At 41.7% G+C, this 18201-nt stretch overlaps 1 protein-coding gene across 2 annotated transcripts in view; it reads left to right on the top strand.

Annotated features, from left to right (window-relative positions):
• The first annotated feature begins 295 nt into the window (after positions 1-295).
• OXCT1 (3-oxoacid CoA-transferase 1) overlaps positions 296-18201 on the top strand; it is a 163261-nt gene continuing 145355 nt past the window's right edge. For both annotated transcript variants that reach the window (XM_086361574.1, XM_086361573.1), the window contains exons 1-3: positions 296-437; positions 11654-11762; positions 13461-13551. In XM_086361574.1, the coding sequence (XP_086217700.1) occupies positions 360-437; positions 11654-11762; positions 13461-13551 (278 nt within the window). In that variant the 5' untranslated portion in view covers positions 296-359. The remainder of the gene's footprint in view (positions 438-11653; positions 11763-13460; positions 13552-18201) is intronic.

Below are 18201 nucleotides of genomic sequence, written 5' to 3'. Positions count from 1 at the left end.
GACCTATCCCTGACCTTGGCAAAGACAGTTACTCATGACCGCTCGCACCCTACCGGCTGCTGCGGCAAGTGAGCGCCCCGGGGCAGACCAAGGCACGCCCGACCGCGTGATGTATCCGACCGCCGCCAGGCCGGGACCTTCCCCCGCGACCCGCCCCACCCGCGAGCCCCTCCCATCCTCGCTGCTCCGTCTGCCAAGCCCCGGCGCCAGAGGACCCACGACGTCACCGCAGCGCTATCGAGCCTCCAGCCCGCCCCCCGTGCGCCTTCCTTTTCCTCCCGTCCCGTGACGCGGCGGCCCGGCGGCGTCAGTGGACACACTCACACGCGCGCTGCGGCCCGGCCTGCGCCCACCCCAGCATGGCAGCTCTCGCACGCCTCTCCTCGCGCCTGCGGTTCTGCGCCTCCGCCCTCTCCTCAGCGGGCGTCTGGTCCAAGGTAAAGTGCAGGTGAAGAGCAAGGCCTCGCCCGGAAGAACGCGGACGAAAGCCTGAGCGTTTTTGTTTTTTTTTTTTTTTGGTCTGTCCACACCCAGCCTCTCCAGCCCGGGAGCCGGCATCTGGGCGCAGTACCCAGGGCCCCGAGGCGCGCCGACGCCTCCTTGCCTCACTGCTTCTCCGCCTGGCCTCCTTGATTTGGTTCTGCACCTGCTTCCCCAGTGAGGCGAGACGAGGCACAAAAGTGCGCGGAGAGGCCCTGGCTCGCGTCTCCATTTCGCGGGCAGTTTCTTGGGAAGGGGCTTTGGCGGCAGGAACGACCGGGAGGGTTCGCCGGCTTAAGGAGGGCAAGGGGCGACGGCTGCAAGGGGTAGGTTTGCGCTCCGAATTGGGGATCTCGGGGCGGAGGCCCCTCTACAGGCCCGGAACTGAGGGCTGGGCTAGCCAGGGGTCGGCTCGAGTTTGCCGCCAAGGGGGTGGAACGCTGCGCCCCTTCTTCTCCCTACGGGGCTGCGCTGCACCTTGGCGGTGGGAAGCGGAACCGGGACTGGAGCGCTTGCCGGCGCGTTTACCTCGCCACGCCGAGTAGCCTGTGGAGGTCTGGCGGTGCCAGGACGCGGGCTTCGAGCGCGGGCATCCCTTTCTTCTGAGGCTCCTTGGGATTTCCGTTTTCAAAGTTCTTTGCAAACGTTGTCCACTCTCACTGCAAACTCTTCACGAACGGTAGTATCTCGAGGCCCTCGCGCTGCGATTGTGGGCTGTGAAGTCTTTTTTCCCCGCGTGTCCTGTCCCCGCCTGTAAGCCCTCGCCCTGGTGCGGTTCTTATCCGGAGTCCTCGGACAGGACCAGAGTGACGAGTATAGGAGACTAGCTTACCTCCGCTACTTCCGTCACCACGGGAGCCTTTTCCTTGGAAGAGACAAAGAAAAGTGATGTTTTTGAATAATAGTTCTGAGCTTAAAAGTGTGCCTTGAACACTTATCTCCTCACAAGGAACTCCTCTTCTTCCCCATTGTTGTGGCATCTTACTGGCATCCACTCTGAGAGCGGTGAACGGAGAGGGGCTGTGACTCACCGGTAGGTGAGTGCTAGATGGTGATTAAGAACTGGAAAGATTTACACATAAATGCCTGTTAGGAGGCATTTTGATAATTGCAGGTAGCTTTGGATTTGTAAAGCATTGTTAGAAGGGAGCTCGACCTTCTGTCATTGCTGTGGGCGCTGAAACGAGTGCAAATCGGGACACAGCGACCTCCTTGGGCCAAGGTTAATAACATTCCTTGTTTTGGCACTTTGTGTGTGCATGCTCAGTCGTGTCCAACTCTTTGCGACCCCATGGACTGTAGCCCGCCAGGCTCCTCTGTTCATGGAATTTTTTTGGCAAGAATACTGGCGTGGGTTGCTATTTGCTATGCCAGGGGATCTTCCCGACCCAGGGATCGAACCCACGTCTCTTGTGTCTCCTGCATTGGCAGGCAGATTCTTTACCCCTGGGCCACCTGGGAAGCCCTGCTAGTTACTTATTTGCCTAAGTGTAATTTACTTATTTTCTTATTGTATTATTAAACTATTCCCAAAGCCCAGCAAGCGTCTTTTTAGATGGCCGAGTTACAAATTATGGATTTTCCTGTATCTCATCTCTCCTTCAGGATTTGATCATAGGTCCAACTCCCCTTTCTCCGTGTTCCTCCAGCATTTGGCACTTAAATCCCTTAGTGTTTACCCCTTAAATCTTCACCTCCTACTTGTGTTAACTGTAACACTTGCATACTTGTTTAACTTTTTGAACGTGTAGACATCATCTTCATAACCAGATGAAATTTGCAGACCATATTGTATGCCTTTTTCTCCATCTCTCTGAGCATTACGCACTGCCATGCATAGAATAGACACTCAACACATTTCCTACGTGGATGAGAAAACACTGTGGGCAAACTTATGGAGTAACCTTGAGGACATAGATTTTTTTACTAAATATAACCAACAGGTAAAATGAGGTAGTTTTTTTTTTTTGTTTGTTTGTTTGTGATAAACATGTCTTCCAGACTTGAGTGTGCATCAGAATTACCTGGAGGCTTTATCAAATAGATTGCTGTGTTCATCCCCAGAGTTTCCCATTTAGTAGGTCCTGGTAGGAGCTTAATACTTTGCGTTAATTAGTTCCCAGATAGTAAAGCTGCTGGTCTGAGGACTGCATTTGCAGAGCCAGTGGCATTGGCTTTGACCTAAACAGACTACCCGAAGGTATCTTCCATCTTCCTTAGTCCATAATTGTTTTGGAGGGTATGTTTAATACTATTTTCCATTGACTATAGAAAATTATTACTGAAAATAAAAATCTTAAAACTACCATTAACACTTTAGCTATTTCTCTTCTTTGAAAACCATCTTTTCCAGATTTATCTCCAACCCCAGACTCTCCTGAACTGCCTTCCTTCCAGTACAACTTACTGGTTCATGTCACTCAGTACTTCTCAAGTCTTTCTGATCAAAAATGAACCAGCCGTAACGTGGCATTTTCCTTCCTTGTTTGTTTTTATTATGGGTAACAGCACCGGTATCCATCCAGAATGTAAGCTGGAAATTTAGAACCATTCTCTCCTCTGCTCCTTTCTTTAACTTGCAGTTGATTACCAGTGTCATGTGTAATAATTTTGTAGTTGTTTAGTGGCTGTTATCCTTGTAAGTTTCATTAGAGCAGAGACTATGCTTCTGAGTTTATTTGTTCGTTAACTCTCTAGTCTCAGTATTAAGTATGAAAGGGAAAGTTGCTCAGTGTCTCTGACTCTTTGTGACCCCATGGACTATACAGTCCTTGGAATTCTCCAGGTCAGAATACTGGAATGGGTAGCCTTTCTCTTCTCCAGGGGATCTTCCCAACCCAGGGATCGAACCCAGGTCTTCCACATTGCAGGCGGATTCTTTTCCAGCTGAGGCACCAGAATGGGTATTTTAGAACAAATAGAGGAATGAATGAAAGAATGAGTTCCCCTGCCACTTTCCTGATTCAAGTTTTTGTATGAGAGTTGTGACATCTCTGTTTCAAACAAAACAAAACACTTTGCTGTCCTTTCCTCATTGAAGGATGAAGTTGAAGCTCTCTAGTGTTGTCTTTAAGGCCTTTTGCAAATTGCCCTGACTCCCTTACCAGCCTGATCTTCATGAGCTTCTCTCCACAGTGTGATCCTTCATGCCCTTGAAAACACAGTCTTTCCACATCTTGGTCGGAGAAGGCGATGGCACCCCACTCCAGTACTCTTGCCTGGAAAATCCCGTGGACTGAGGAGCCTGGTAGGCTGCAGTCCATGGGGTCGCTGAGAGTCAGACATGACTGAGCGACTTCCCTTTCACTTTTCACTTTCATGCATTGGAGAAGGAAATGGCAACCCACTCCAGTGTTCTTGCCTGGAGAATCCCAGGGACGGGGGAGCCTGGTGGGCTGCTGTCTATGGGGTCACACAGAGTCGGACACGACTGAAGTGACTTAGCAGCAGCAGCCACATCTTGGTACCTTTGCTCAGGCAGCTCCCCCTTTCTGGAATCCCCACCCTCATTATTTTTTTTTAAGTCTTGGCACACTTTTACACTTTCTGATCTGCTAGGCAGAATTCATTGCTTATTCATCTATGATCCTTCAGAGTGCTTCAGGGCATCCCTCCAAATTGGAATAAAATATGTACATTCCCTAAAAAACAAAGTATGCTGTTGCTGCAGAGCACTGGCCCATGTCAGCAAGTCCTGTGAGCTCCTTGTGATTCATTTGTGTCATAAGTTAGTGATTAATTATTCATGATAGTGTCCATCTTTGGTCAAGGCTGGTCCGGTGCTGGATACCTAAAGCCTTTTAGCACATGTCACTACTTCCTTTTGGCAGTAATGCCATGCTGTCCTTGTAAAACTGTGTATATCCACTTAAATGTTAATGCCCTTTCCTTTTAATGGTGTTCTCTGAACCTCTCTCCAGATGGCCTATCCTCCCCACTTCTATATCTATATGTCCAATTTTGAGACTGACTTGGGCAATGTCAATCTTTCTGTGTCCTGATATATTTAACTAACTATAGGGTAACAAGGGAGAGAGCATGTAGTTGTATAGTTCCTATCATTAAGATAAAATTTGTTTAAAAATAAAAAAAGTGTGGTTTGTGAATTTTCCCTCAGATGTCTTCAAAATGAAGTGCATTTTCATTTCACTAAGTTCTGGAGTGTTGAATGACAGAAAAAAGAAATCTAGGTGAAAGAATTAGTGGTAGAAGTGGTTAGAAAGGAAGGAGTTCTGGATTGGGAAGTCATGAGATAAAACATAGGCTCCACAGTAGAATCTGATCTCAAAGATTCAGTGTAAGAATTTGAAGATAAGAACAAAGTGGGAAGAGGGAGAAGATTTTAAAAGAACTAGATTTAGTAGAAAACAATTTTGCACTGTAAGAATTTTATTTCTTAGCTTCATTATGTACTGAATCACTATTATTTCTTTCCCTCAATAGTGTTAGCAGAAACTAGTGGCAACAATGAGATGGAATTTTGCAGAAGGTAGGAGGGTGGAAAAACAAAACAAAATATATTATGTTAATGTAAAGGAAGATCTCAGTGGAAAAAAAAAAAATGCTCCTAGAATCAGTAGCTGTCAAAGCTGTACAGTGTTCATTACTCTTCATTCTTTTAGGTAACTGCTGCAAAGTTGAAGGTTATTTTATTTATTTCCTTATTTTTGTAGTAGATGATGCTTGGGTTTTTTCACATCATTATTTTAATATTTAAAATATAGTGGAAGGTAGAGCAGTTTAGAGCTCTACTTGAATTCGGTTATCATAGGAATTAAGGTAGGTAATTAGAAACATATTTCTCCCCACCTCCCTGCCAATTCTTGGAAGGTGTTGGGTGTCTGTTTCTTGACCACCAGAAGCAGGGAATGTGGGAAGGGATAGTGGGCAAGGAGTATGTGTGTCAGAGAACAGATTCCAAGACTTTCTCAGGGGTGCTGCCTCCAGGTTGTGGGCAGTTCGCTGGACTTCAGGCCTTGAAGATCCACAGCAAACTTTCTGTGGTAACTGGCCTCAGGCATCGTGCTTCCTCTTTGTCCCACTGCCTGCAGTTCATATTGCTGTTTGCCCAATAATCTTTGGATACTTACACTGGCAGCTTGATTGCAAATAAAGTAATTACATTAAAGTAATCTTAAAGCTGGTGCTCATTTTTTTTTTTTTTTTTCAAAATCCCCAACAAAGATTGCTTGGATTAATTGGCTATAGTATGGATCATGTTAAATTCTTTGTAAAATCAGTAATGTGTCTGTTTTTGCATGTGTGGAGGGTAGAGTGGGGAGGTTAAAAATGAAAATTAAATTCCCAATCAGTGTCAGGTTAATCTTACTGCCCTGGTGGGGAATGGAGAAAAGGTTGCATTTCCTAAGTGAAGATCATATCCCCTGGGTATCTTCTGTAATCCAGGCTCAGGGCTAAGTGCTTCTTAGCTTAATAATAATACATAATTGTTTGATCTGTACTATATCCCTGGGAAACAGTTATCATCGTTTGTATCAGGCTTTTTTTAAAAAAAAAATTAAGAGTGTCTTATGTGATACAATTACATGTCTAATTATATGGAAATCATTGACAGGAATTAAAAAAAAAAAGATCATCTTTTTGTAAACCCTGATAGCTTGGTTGGTAAAGAATCCACCTGCAATGCAGGAGACCCTGGTTCGATTCCTGGGTTGGGAAGATCCGGTGGAGAAGGGATAGGCTACCCACTCCAATATTCTTGGGCTTCCCTTGTGGCTCAACTGGTAAAGAATCCACCTGCAATGCTGGAGACCTGGGTTTGATCCGTGGGTTGGGAAGATCTCTTGGAGAAGGGAAAGGCTACCCTTTCCAGTATTTTGGCCTGGAGAATTCCATGGATTGTATAGTCCATGGGGTCACGAAGAGTTGGACATGACTGAGCGACTTTCACTTTTGTAAACTTAATGTCACTGCCACCCCCCTCCACCCGCCAAAAAAAGAGGCTCAGAAGTTAAGTAATTTTCTCCAGTTAATACTTCTACTGGCATTTGAAACAAGGATATTTTAGACTGAGATTAATAGAGTGTGGCCCATTATGCCACTCTTTCTCAGTCAATAGATATCAAATGTTGTTATAATAAATAGATAATACATATCAACAAATATTGTTAACTGAACATATGCAAAATGAACAGACCAATGCTGAGTACCTGTAAATTCTTTATTATCTTGAGTCCTTCTCACATTCTCTGAAAATACGAATTAGTTTATTGCTTTTAAGCTTCACTTGGGTTTTTTCTAAAATACTTCTGAAGTTGTTTTGGGGAGAGATGTGGCACAAGAGTCTCAGTAATTAAAAAAAAGATTTACATATGTATTTGGTTGCTGTGGGTCTTAGTTGTGGCACTTGGGACTTTTGATCTTCATCACAGCATGCGAACTTTTAGTTGTGGCAGGTTGGATCTAGTTGCCTGACCAGGGTTCAAACTTGGGCCCCCTGTACTGGGAGCTCAGTCTTAACCCCTGGACCACCAGGTAAGTCCGCTTCTCAGTAATTTATGACTATTTGTAATGAATGATACTGTTCACGGGGTTCTTCCAGCAAGAATACTGGAGTGGCTTGCCATTTGAATTGTGGTGATTGAGAAGACTCTCGAGAGTCCCTTGGACAGCAGGGTGATCAAACGAAGTCAATCCTAAGGGAAGTCAATCCTGAATACTCATTGGAAGGACTGATCCTGAAACTGAAGCTCCAGTACTTTGGCCATCCGATGCAAAAAACCAACTCGTTGTAAAAGACCCTGATGCTGGAAAAGATTGAGGGCAGGAGGAGAACAGGGCAACAGAGGATGAGATGTTTGGATCGTGTCATCGACTCAATGGACTGGACATGAGTTTGAGCAAACTCCGGGAGATATTGAAGGACAGGGAGCCTGGCATGCTGTAGTCCATGAGATCGCAAAGAGCTGGACACTACTGAACAACAACAACCAATTTTAACTACAGTAAAAAATGTCAGAGGAGCTATAAGTTTGGAAACATTAATAGATAATTGTGTTAGATTACTAGAGTGTACGGTCATATTGAGAGAATTTCCAGTCTTCAGCAGTTTTACCCCCCCAAATTTTTTAACTTTCTTCCTCTTCCTACTAAGGCCCTCTTTACCTTTCACTGAAAATAAGGACAACAAGAGTTCTTCATGAAAAAATAAGACACTCATAAAGGTTTGTTGTACATAAGTAATAAAATAGAAGTAGTGTAAGACTGAGGATTTTTGAAAAGGACAGAGAGGAACATATTGTGGTAGAGGGCCCCAGTGATAGAAGGCTAAACCTGGGAACTGGTCTTGCTTTAACACTGTGTAGTAAATTACAAGATCCTTATATCTTCAGAAACTTCACTTGTAAAATGAGTTGATTGGATTAGATATGTGTGTATTTTTCTCTTCTTTGTTTTTTAGGCGTGCATGTGTGCTCAGTTGTGTCTGACTCTTTGCCACCCTATGGACTGTAGCCTGCCAGACTGTCCTTAAGATGTCCCAGGCAAGAATACTGGAATGGGTTGTCATTTCCTTCTCAGGGGCATCTTCCCAACCCAGGGATCAAATCCCCATCTCTTGTGTCTCCACTGTACCACCTGGGAAGCCCCTGTTTTCTAGGAGATATCCTCAGTTTCATTTTATGATATATATGTTGGCCTCGTTAGGCTATCAAAGTTTTAAGTTCTAAGATTAAAAACATATTTTCATATATATGTGTGTGTTAAAACAGAATCAAGTAAATCCCTGCTACTTGAGTATAGGACAGAGGAGACCGCTGTTGGTGGTTCAAGCTCTTTCCTTCCTATCCCCACCTCTGCTTATTTCCCTTTGTGTGGGCAGTGTGCCACGGTAAACCACTCTTCCTCATCTGACCTTGACCAAGGTTGCAATTTAAAAGAACAAAGGTCATTTAGCACCTATACCTTTGCAGATCTCATTGGACTTTCAGTATAGTTTCTTAATCTCCTTTTGTGTTGTGTGTTAGTTGTTCAGTTGTGTCCTACTCTTTGCGACCCCAGGGGGTCTTACCCACCAGACTCCTCTGTCCATGGAATTCTCTATGCAAGAACTCTGGAGTGGGTTGCCATTTCCTTCTCTACCTTTTGTATTAATTGACACTTTTTATGACCAACCTAGACAGAATAGCAACCCACTCCAGTGTTCTTGCCTGGAGAATCCCATGGACGGAGAAGCCTGGTAGGCTGCAGTCCATGGGGTCGCACAGAGTCGGACACAACTGAAGCGACTTAGCAGCAGCAGTAGCAGCAGCAGTAGCAGCAGCAGACAGAATATTAAAAAGCAGAGACATTACTTTGCCAACAAAGGTCCGAAGGCAATAGCAACCCACTCCAGTACTCTTGCCTGGAAAATCCCATGGACGGAGGAGCCTGGTAGGGGGCAGTCCATGGGGTCACAAAGAGTCGGACACTTACTGAGCGACTTCACTTTCACTTTTCACTTTCATGCATTGGAGAAGAATATGGCAACCCACTCCAGTGTTCTTGCCTGGAGAATCCCAGGGATGGTGGAGCTGCCGTCTCTGGGGTTGCACAGAGTCGGACACTACTGAAGCGACTTAACAGCAGCAGCAGTCAAAGCTATGGTTTTTCCAGTAGTCATGTATGGATGTGAGAGTTGGCCTATACAGAAAGCTGAGCGCCGAAGAATTGATGCTTTTGAACTGTGGTGTTGGAGAAGACTCTTGAGAGTCCCTTGGACTGCAAGGAGATCCAACCAGTCCATCCTAAAGGAGATCAGTCCTGAATATTCATTGGAAGGACTGATGATGATGCCGAAACTCCAATACTTTGGCCACCTGATTCGAAGAACTGACTCATTTGAAAAGACCCTGATGCTGGAGAAGGGGATGACAGAGGATGAGATGGTTAGATGGCATCATTGACTTAGTGGACATGAGTTTGAGTAAACTTTGGGAGTTGGTGATGGACAGGGAGGCCTGGCATGCTGCAGTCCATGGGGTCGCAGAGTCAGACACGACTGAGTGGCTGAACTGAACTTTACTGAACTGATACTTTTTATGAAAGGAGATTTTGGAGGGAGAAAAAAATGAGAGCACTCATTTATGCTTTTGCTTTGATCCCCTGGGGTTCTCTGTCTGGGAGGCTCTGATAGGCATGGGTGTGAGCTTACAACATCGATGGACGGGTTAAGGGACAGTGTCTCAGGAGTCAGGTGTCATTCTCTCTACCCCCTCTCTTTTTATGTGTGCGTGCTCAGTTGTGTCTGACTCTTTGCGATTCCATGGACTGTAGCCCACCAGGCTCCTCTGTCTATGGGATTTTTCAGGCAAGACTACTGGAGTGGGTTGCCATTTCCTCCTCCAGGGGGTTCTTCCCAACCCAGGGATCGAACCCACATCTTCTCTATTTCCTGCTTGGCCGGCAGATTCTTTACCCCTCAGCCACTGGGGAATCCCTCTTTTTTTAGGTTGACTACATAGTGAGAATAAAGGAGAGATGATGTTAAGTATGAGTGATTGATTGCAACTCAATCGACTGTATCATTTTTCCTGTTCATACTGTGAGTGAAGTGTAAAGAGGGAAAACAGTTTAAAACTGATGGTGAATGCGCGCCAGATAGCCTGACTTGCACCAGATAGTACACTGTGATGAGACTGGCCGCGCCCCTCTTGGAGTTAAGAGTTTGCTGTTTTTCTCTGGCATCCATAAACTCTAGGCTCCAGAAGGGAATGAGTTTTTTGTGTGCTGTTCTTGTCCTTTCCAGAGGTATTCTTTGATACCCAAGATTGGATCAAGGCCAAATCTGTAGTATTTATAATATTGAGAGCAGCAGTTGTATCTTAATACTTACTAGGTTGGAATAAATAGCAGAGTATTTGGCACATATGGGTTCTCAGGAAATATTTGTTAGTTGTATTGCTATCAAAAATCGATATTGACACTGATACTGTGAATTTGAGTCCCATAATACACAGTATCTACTTTCTTTTACTCTTTGAAGGGGCCCCAAATGACACAAAGTTTTCCTTATGTAATAGAAGATATGGATCATAAAGGGATTCTGGTGGTAATTTGTGAATAGAGTATGTCCACCCTACTCTTTTTTTTTGGTTGTTGTTAAATATTTATTTATTGACTTGGCTACTCTGGGTCTTAGTGGCCACACACAATATCTTTTTTTTCCCTTATTTATTTTTACTGAAGTATGTTTGATTTGTAGTGTATTAATTCCTGTCATACAGTAAAGTAATTCATTTACACACACACACACACACACACATATATGCATATACATTTTTTTAAATATTCTTTTCCATTATGGTTTACCATAGGATTTTTTAAAATTGGAGGATAATTACTTTTCAATGTTGTGTTAGATTCTGCTGTACAGCAAAGTGAATCAGCTATAAGTATACATAACATATATCCCCTCCTTCTTGAGCTTCCCTCCCCGCCCCCACCCCACCCCTCCAGGTCATCACAGAGCACCACGCTGAGCTCTCTGTGTTTTACAGCAGCTTCTCACTAGCTGTGTTTTACACATGGTAGCATATATATGTCGGTGCTACTCTCTGTTTGTTCTGCCTTCGTTTTTCCCTTCTGTGTGCCCAAGTCTGTTCTTTGTATCTGTGTCTCTATTCCTACCTTGCAGATAGGTTCATTTTTCTAGATTCCATATCTATACGTTAATATTTGTTTTTCTCTTTCTGACTTCTTTCACTGTGTATGACAGACTCTAGGTTCATTCACATCACTACAAATGACCCCATTTTGTTCCTTTTATGGCTGAGTAATATTCCATTCTGTATATGTACCACAACTTCTTTATCTGTTCACCTGTCGATGGGCATCTAGGTTGCTAACATGTTGTGCCTATTGTGAATAGTGGCATGCAGGATCTTTAGCTGTGGCATGTGAACTCTAGTTTCAGCATGTGGATACAGTTCCCTAAGCAGGGATTTCACCTGAGTCCTCTGCCTTGGGAGCCTGACTGGAGTCTTAACCGCTAGACCATCAGGGAAGTCTCTGTCCATCCTACTCTTAAGATGAACTACTTACAGCCCCACTCTTTCTAAGACAAGCTAGTAGAATTATCCTTGTATATATAATAATTGAATATATTCGTATACATGCAAAGTAAACACAAGTTTACAAATGCTTGTTCACTTAAAGATGTTTTTTAATATTTTAGGGATGTATTTGCTACTTTTCAACTAGCACACGTCACCATACCAAATTTTATACAGACCCAGTGGAAGCGGTAAAAGACATTCCTGATGGTGCAACAATACTGGTTGGTGGTGAGTAATAGTATTGTTTTCCTTTTGATTTTCGCAAAGCAGGGAAATCACAATGGTGAGGTGATTAAAAAGGCTAATTATTTTATTACTTTGTTAATAAATGCCAGTTATTAGAAATGCCAGTTATTTTATTGTTTAGTTATCAATTCTTTATCTTATTTTATTTATTACATATTATCTATTTTTTATTATAGTGTCCCCTTTCTGAAAGTTTAGCAAGGTTTAGCACTTTATAGCTGACCTTTTCTTTCCTTTTCTATTTCTTTTCCTATATTATTTGAAAAGCTGACACCTTAAATGGGGATATCTTATTAGTAGCTTTGAAAAATCCCTAGATACTTGGGAATTCTGCTTACCTTAAAACGTTTGCATAAAAAAAAAAGTTTGCATGTATCTTAGCAGCCCACACTGGCCATTCCTTTTGTTCCTCCTCATTTTGGAAGCTAGAGAGCACATCCACATCTATCTGTTAGTGAGCCTCTCAAGTTCTATTGCTTCTTTTGTTTAGAATGTCTTTTACCACCCCTGTCTCACACTCATTAAACTTGTTGCCTGATTCTTATACGTTTCTTTGGATTTCTAGGCCTTGGTCATAAAAATCAAGGGTTATTTTTAGGGCTGCTCTTCATTCATTCATTCAACTCAGCAGTCATTGAATTTTAGACCTAATACCGTTTTGAGGAATTGTGTAAAAGAAATGAAAGTCATTGGCTTAGGCTTCTAGATCTGTAGAATCTACCCAGGAATGTAAAACAAACATGCTTGAAAAAGTAACTGTGTAAAGGTTCAATTTTAAAGTGGGAAAATAACAAATATGTAGTTAAGTGCAAGAAGAGCAATGTGTAGGTGGCTGTATTAACACATTGCACTTGGCTTTATACTTATGAATCAAGGACTTGGCAGTGATGTCTGATGCTATATAATGATGTAAAACATTTGGAGATAGCTATATGGCCATTTATTTTATTTCATTTTTTTGAGGTTTATTTTTGCTTTGTTTTGCCAGTAGAACTTTAGTAAAGTGACTTGCAAACTTTTTTGATCTAAAAACACATTTTACATCACAATCCAACAAACACACATGTATGTAATATGTATACATATATAAGTGAAACAAAAGTTTTCAAAAATGTCTATCCTGAGTGTTAATTTTTTTCTTTTTGGAAACTTTTTCTCAAAGCAGTTTTAGGTTTATAATAAAATTGACAGGAAGGTACAGAAATTCCCCATATACTCCTTCCCCATACATGCATAGCCATTATCAACAGAGTGGTACTTTTTTTTTTTTTTTTTCAACCAAGAATGAATTGCATTGACAGAATCACCAACATCCACAGTTCACCTTAGGGTTCACTTTAATGAAGTAAATAGTGTTGTGCATACTATGAGTTTGGACCAAAGTATAATGACATATATACATATCATTATAATGTCATACAAAGTATTTCACTGCTCATGAAAACTTCTGTACTCTGTGTATTCATCTCCCCCCCCCACCCCTCAAATTCCTGGCAACTGTTGATCTTTTTACTGTCTATGACCACTTTTTAAGTTGCTGAGATGTATCTGTGCTTTTGCATAGTGGGTCTAATAATGTGCTGGTACGTTTTTCTTTTTTAAGAAAAGAGTAACAGATACATTTCCTTGGAAGAAAATTACCCTTTACATAAAATTATTTATCTTCTTGGCCCATTATAGGTTTTGGGTTATGTGGAATTCCAGAGAATCTTATAGGAGCTTTGCTAAAGACTGGAGTAAAAGGGCTAACTGCAGTCAGCAACAATGCTGGGTAAGTGTGTGTTTTTAAAACAATTGACTTGAAAGAAATGATAACCCTTCATAATATTGAAATGAAGTCTATCAGTGAAGTGAAATATTTCTTCACTGACAGGAGCAGTAAGCTTAAGGATCAGAAGATAGTTTTATCATTCCAATGTTTAAGACTCCATGGTGCCACTGCAGGGGACACAGGTTTGCTCCCTTGTCAGGGAACCGAGATGCCACAAGAAAAAAATGTTCAAACTGAGCCCTTCTTTTTAAAGTTTATTTAGTTATTTATTTTGTTTTTGGCTGTGCTGGGTCTTTACTGGTGCACGGGCTTTTCTGTAGTTATGGCGAGGTGGGGCTCCTCTCCAGTTGTGGAGCATGGGCTCTAGGGCCTGTGGGCTTCTACTAGTAGTGTGGCTCCTGGACTCTAGAGCACAGGCTCAGAGTTGACAAGCACAGGCTTAGTTGCTCCAAGGTGTATGGGATCTTCCTGGATCAGGGATTGAACCCATGTCTCCTGCATTGGCAAGCAGGTTCTTTACCACTGATCCACCAGCAAAGCCCCCTTTCATTTTAAAACTTAGAGGTTGTATGTTGTACCTTATTGTAGATCTTTATTTATAAAGGCAGATGGACATCGATTTGAAATCTGTTTCTTTTATTTTGGTTATGACCTTACCATAGAAGATACATGAAGAATATAATCAGTCATTAAAAATGTTGCTGGTCTTGGTAGAAAGAGGAGGGTATGCAGCCAGCATTAAGACAGTAGGCTTGCATATCAAAATGGTCAGCAGTGACCCATAAAATCTTAATGATTAATGGCCTTCATATTAAGATATATTTAGTTATCAAGGGAAAGGACATTTTAATTCACAATAGTAAATTATCAGCTCTTCTAACAAAGACTTCAAAGATCTTAAAAATTAAAGAAATTAATTAATTTGGCAGTTTAGTGTATTATCATAAATGCAATTTAGAAGAAATAGCGTAGATTATTTAGGCAACAAAACTAATCTACGTCGTTGTTGTTGTTGTTCAGTCACTCAGCCATGTCTGACTCTTTATAACTCCATGGACTGCAGCAAGGCAGGCTTCCCTTCACTGTCTCCCAGCATTTGCTCAAAGTCATGTCCATTGAGTCAGTGATGCCATCCAACCTTCTCAACTTCTGTTGCCTCCTTCTCCTGCCCTCGATCTTTTTTAGCATCAGGGTCTTTTCCAGTGAGTTGGCTCGTCACATCCGGTAGCCAAAGTATTGGAGTTCCAACTTCAGCATTAGACCTTCCAATGAATATTCAGGGTTGATTTCCTTTAGCATTGACTGGTGTCATCTCCTTGCTGTCCAAGGAGCTCTCAAGAGTCTTCTCCAACACCACAGTTCGAAAGCATCAGTTCTTTGGTGCTCAGCTTTCTTTGTGGTCCAACTCTCCCATCTGTACATGACTACTGGAAAAACCATAGTTTTGACTATACAGACCTTTGTTGCAAAGTAATGTCTCTGCATTTTAGTACACTATCTAGGTTTGTAATAGCTTTTCTTCCAAGGAGAAAGCATCTTTTAATTTCACGGGTGCAGTCACTGTCCACAGTGATTTTGGAACCCAAGAAAATAAAGTCTGTCACTGCATTTTTCCTCATCTGTTTGCCATGAAGTGATAAGACCAGATGCCATGATCTTCGTTTTTTGAATGTTCAGTCTTAAGCCTGCTTTTTCACTCTCCTGTTTCACCTTCATCAGAGGCTCTTTAGATACTCTTCTCTTTCTGCTGTTAGCGTGGTATCATCTACATATTTGAGGTTGTTGATATTTCTCCCAACAGTCTTGATTCCCCCTTGTGCTTCATCCAGTCCAGCATGGCGCATGATGTACTCTGCATATAAGTTAAATAAGTAGGGTGATAGTATGGAGCCTTAATGTATTCCTTTCCCAATTTGGAACCAGTCCATTGTTCCATGTCCAGTTCTATCAGTTGTTTCTTGCTCATTTTTTTCTTTGCTGACTTTATGCTGTTATTTTTGCTTGGAAGCCTGTCCACTTCTCTGGGTATCCACATCTTTTCCATCTTACAGAAGCCATATCCAGTTAGAAAACAGCTCTAGCCTTCATTGATTTTGTCCCTTTCTGAATTCCTGTGGAGATGGTTAGCCTGTCTTTGTGTACTGATATGTGTTTATTATCTCTGATGTATATTACAGGCCAATCCTTTTACTTAGAGTAGTTTTCTATTTTCTTTTTTTTTTTTTTTAATTTTTTAGTTGCACCATGGAGCATACAGGATCTTAGTTCCCCAACCAGAGATCAGTCCCGTGCCCCCTGCAGTGGAAGTGAGGAGTCTTAACCACTGGACCGCAGGGAAATCCCTAGAGTAGTTTTCTGTTTCCTACTATTTATGCTTAGCCTATAGTCTCAGAGTCATTGAGACTTGAAGCTGGATGGGATTATAGAGACCATATGTTCCAGTTCCTTCATTTAACAGGGGAAACCCTCTGTAAATAGGGAAGTAACTTGTTCATGGTCACTTGTTATTTCTGAAACACATCCTGTGCCCTTTGAACTTACTTAATGTTTATTAAAAATACTTTTGATTATCTATACTTGGTTGAATTTTCCTGATAACTCAGTGCTTCTAAGGAGTGTATGCATGTATGCTAAGATGCTTCAGTCATGTCTGACTCTTTGTGACCCCATGGACTGTAGTCCACCAGGTTCCTCTGTTCATGGGATTCTCCAGGCAAGAATACTGGAGTTTATCCAGGTGAGAATACTGGAGTAGGTTGCCATTCCCTTCTGCAGGAGATCTTAGCAACATAGGGATCGAACCCATATGTCTTACATCTCCTTCATTGGCAGGCAGGTTTTTTACGACTGGCACCACCTGAGAAGCACAGGGAGTAGTACAGATTAATCTAAATTTTTGATGCAGAGTAAGTACTGATAACCTACTTCATTGAAGTCAAAGAAGGCACTGGGTACACCTTGATTGGCAGTTGATTATCTTTTTTCTTTTTTTTTTGCAGTTGATTATCTTAATTAGAGATGTTTAAAGTTTATAGGGATGAGGGCTTTGTTTTGATAATTAGAATCAGATAAACGAGGAGGACAGCTTAGTATGTCTTTATTTGAGAACCAAACATGTGTGAGTTGTGGGGTAAAGGGAGAGAGCATGGAATTAGAAGTAATGGTTATCACCAATATGTTCAATCTAAAAAAATGATACAAAAGAACTTATTTCCAAAAGAGAAACAGACTCACAGCCATAGAACACAAACTTTTGGTTACCAAAGGGGAAAGGAGATGGGGAGGATAAATTATGAGTTTGGGTTTAACAGATACACACAACTGTATATATTTATAAAATAGATAAGCAGCAAGGACCTACTGTATAGCACAGGGAACTATATTCAACATCTTGTAAAATACCCTGTAATGGAAAAGAAACTGAAAAAGAATGTATATGAATATATAGCCAAATCACTTTGCTCCATACCTTGAAACTAACACAACATTGGAAATCAGTTCTACTTCATTTTTTTAAAATAAGGAAGTAATGACTATTTTCTTCTTTAGAAAAAGACTCCATCTTTAGAAGTTCTGCCTGAATTGGAAGTCTTCCAAAGCTCAGGACTTCTAATTGTCTGTTTTTTTTTTAAATTTGTTTGCTTTTAATGACCACTAAGACTTGTTGGCCTGAGGTACCACTTACTTTGCTATGAGTATTGACTATTAAATGTTGATGAGATAAACCCTCCTTTAGGAGCACTGAAATGAATCAGTGCTTTGATATGGGTTGATTAGAAAAGCGGGAACATCACAGATGTTCCTCTGATTTTTGGAAGACTTTAACATACGAATTACAAACCTGGATGAGCAAATGTTTCACAGTAAACTTTATTTCAGGTAGTTAAATCACAGAGTCAAGGGAAAAATAGGTGTGCTGTATTAGTCATTTTCATTTCCTCAGGACAAGGTGGGGATTTAGACAACTCCCAAGGGCAGCCCCACTTCATGTAGAAGACTAATAAATAGTGGTCATATGTACAACATATGTACAGCATGTGTACATATGTACAACAGTCCCCACCTTATCCATGGTTTTGCTTTACATGGTTTGAGATATGTGGCATCAACCTTGATCTGGAAATATTAAATGGAAAATTCCAGAAATAAACAATTCATGAGTTTTCAATTATGGGCTATTTTGAGTAGCATGATGAAATCTCACGCCTTCCTGCTCTGTCCTGCCCTGGACAAGAATCATCCTTTTGTCCAGCATGTCCACTGGTTAGTTTCTTACTTACTCCATAATCAGATCCATGATCATCAGTGTTGCCAGATCACAGTGACTGTGTTCAAGGAACACTTATTTTACTTAATAATGGCCCCCAGATGCAAGAGTAGTGATGCTGGTAATTCAGATATGCCAAGGAGAAGCCATGAAGTACTTCTTTAAAGTGTGAAGGTGAATATTCTCGATTTAATAAGGAAAGTAAATGATTGTATGCTGAGATTGCTAAGATGTATGGTGAGAATGAGTCTTCAGCCTGAAACTGTGAAGAAGGAAAAAAGAAATTTGTACTAGTTTCCTTGCTGCATCTCAAATTGCAAGTTACAGCCATAGTGCATGATGAGTGCCCAGTTAAGCTGAAAAAGGTATTAAATTTGTATAAT

This window comes from Bos grunniens, chromosome 20, assembly GCF_055505025.1.
Source record: "Bos grunniens cultivar Pamir isolate PY7600 chromosome 20, Bosgru_T2T1.0, whole genome shotgun sequence".
Lineage (NCBI taxonomy): Eukaryota > Metazoa > Chordata > Mammalia > Artiodactyla > Bovidae > Bos > Bos grunniens.
The sequence above is the reverse complement of the archived record's forward strand: the minus strand, read 5'-3'. Positions and strand labels throughout refer to the sequence as shown.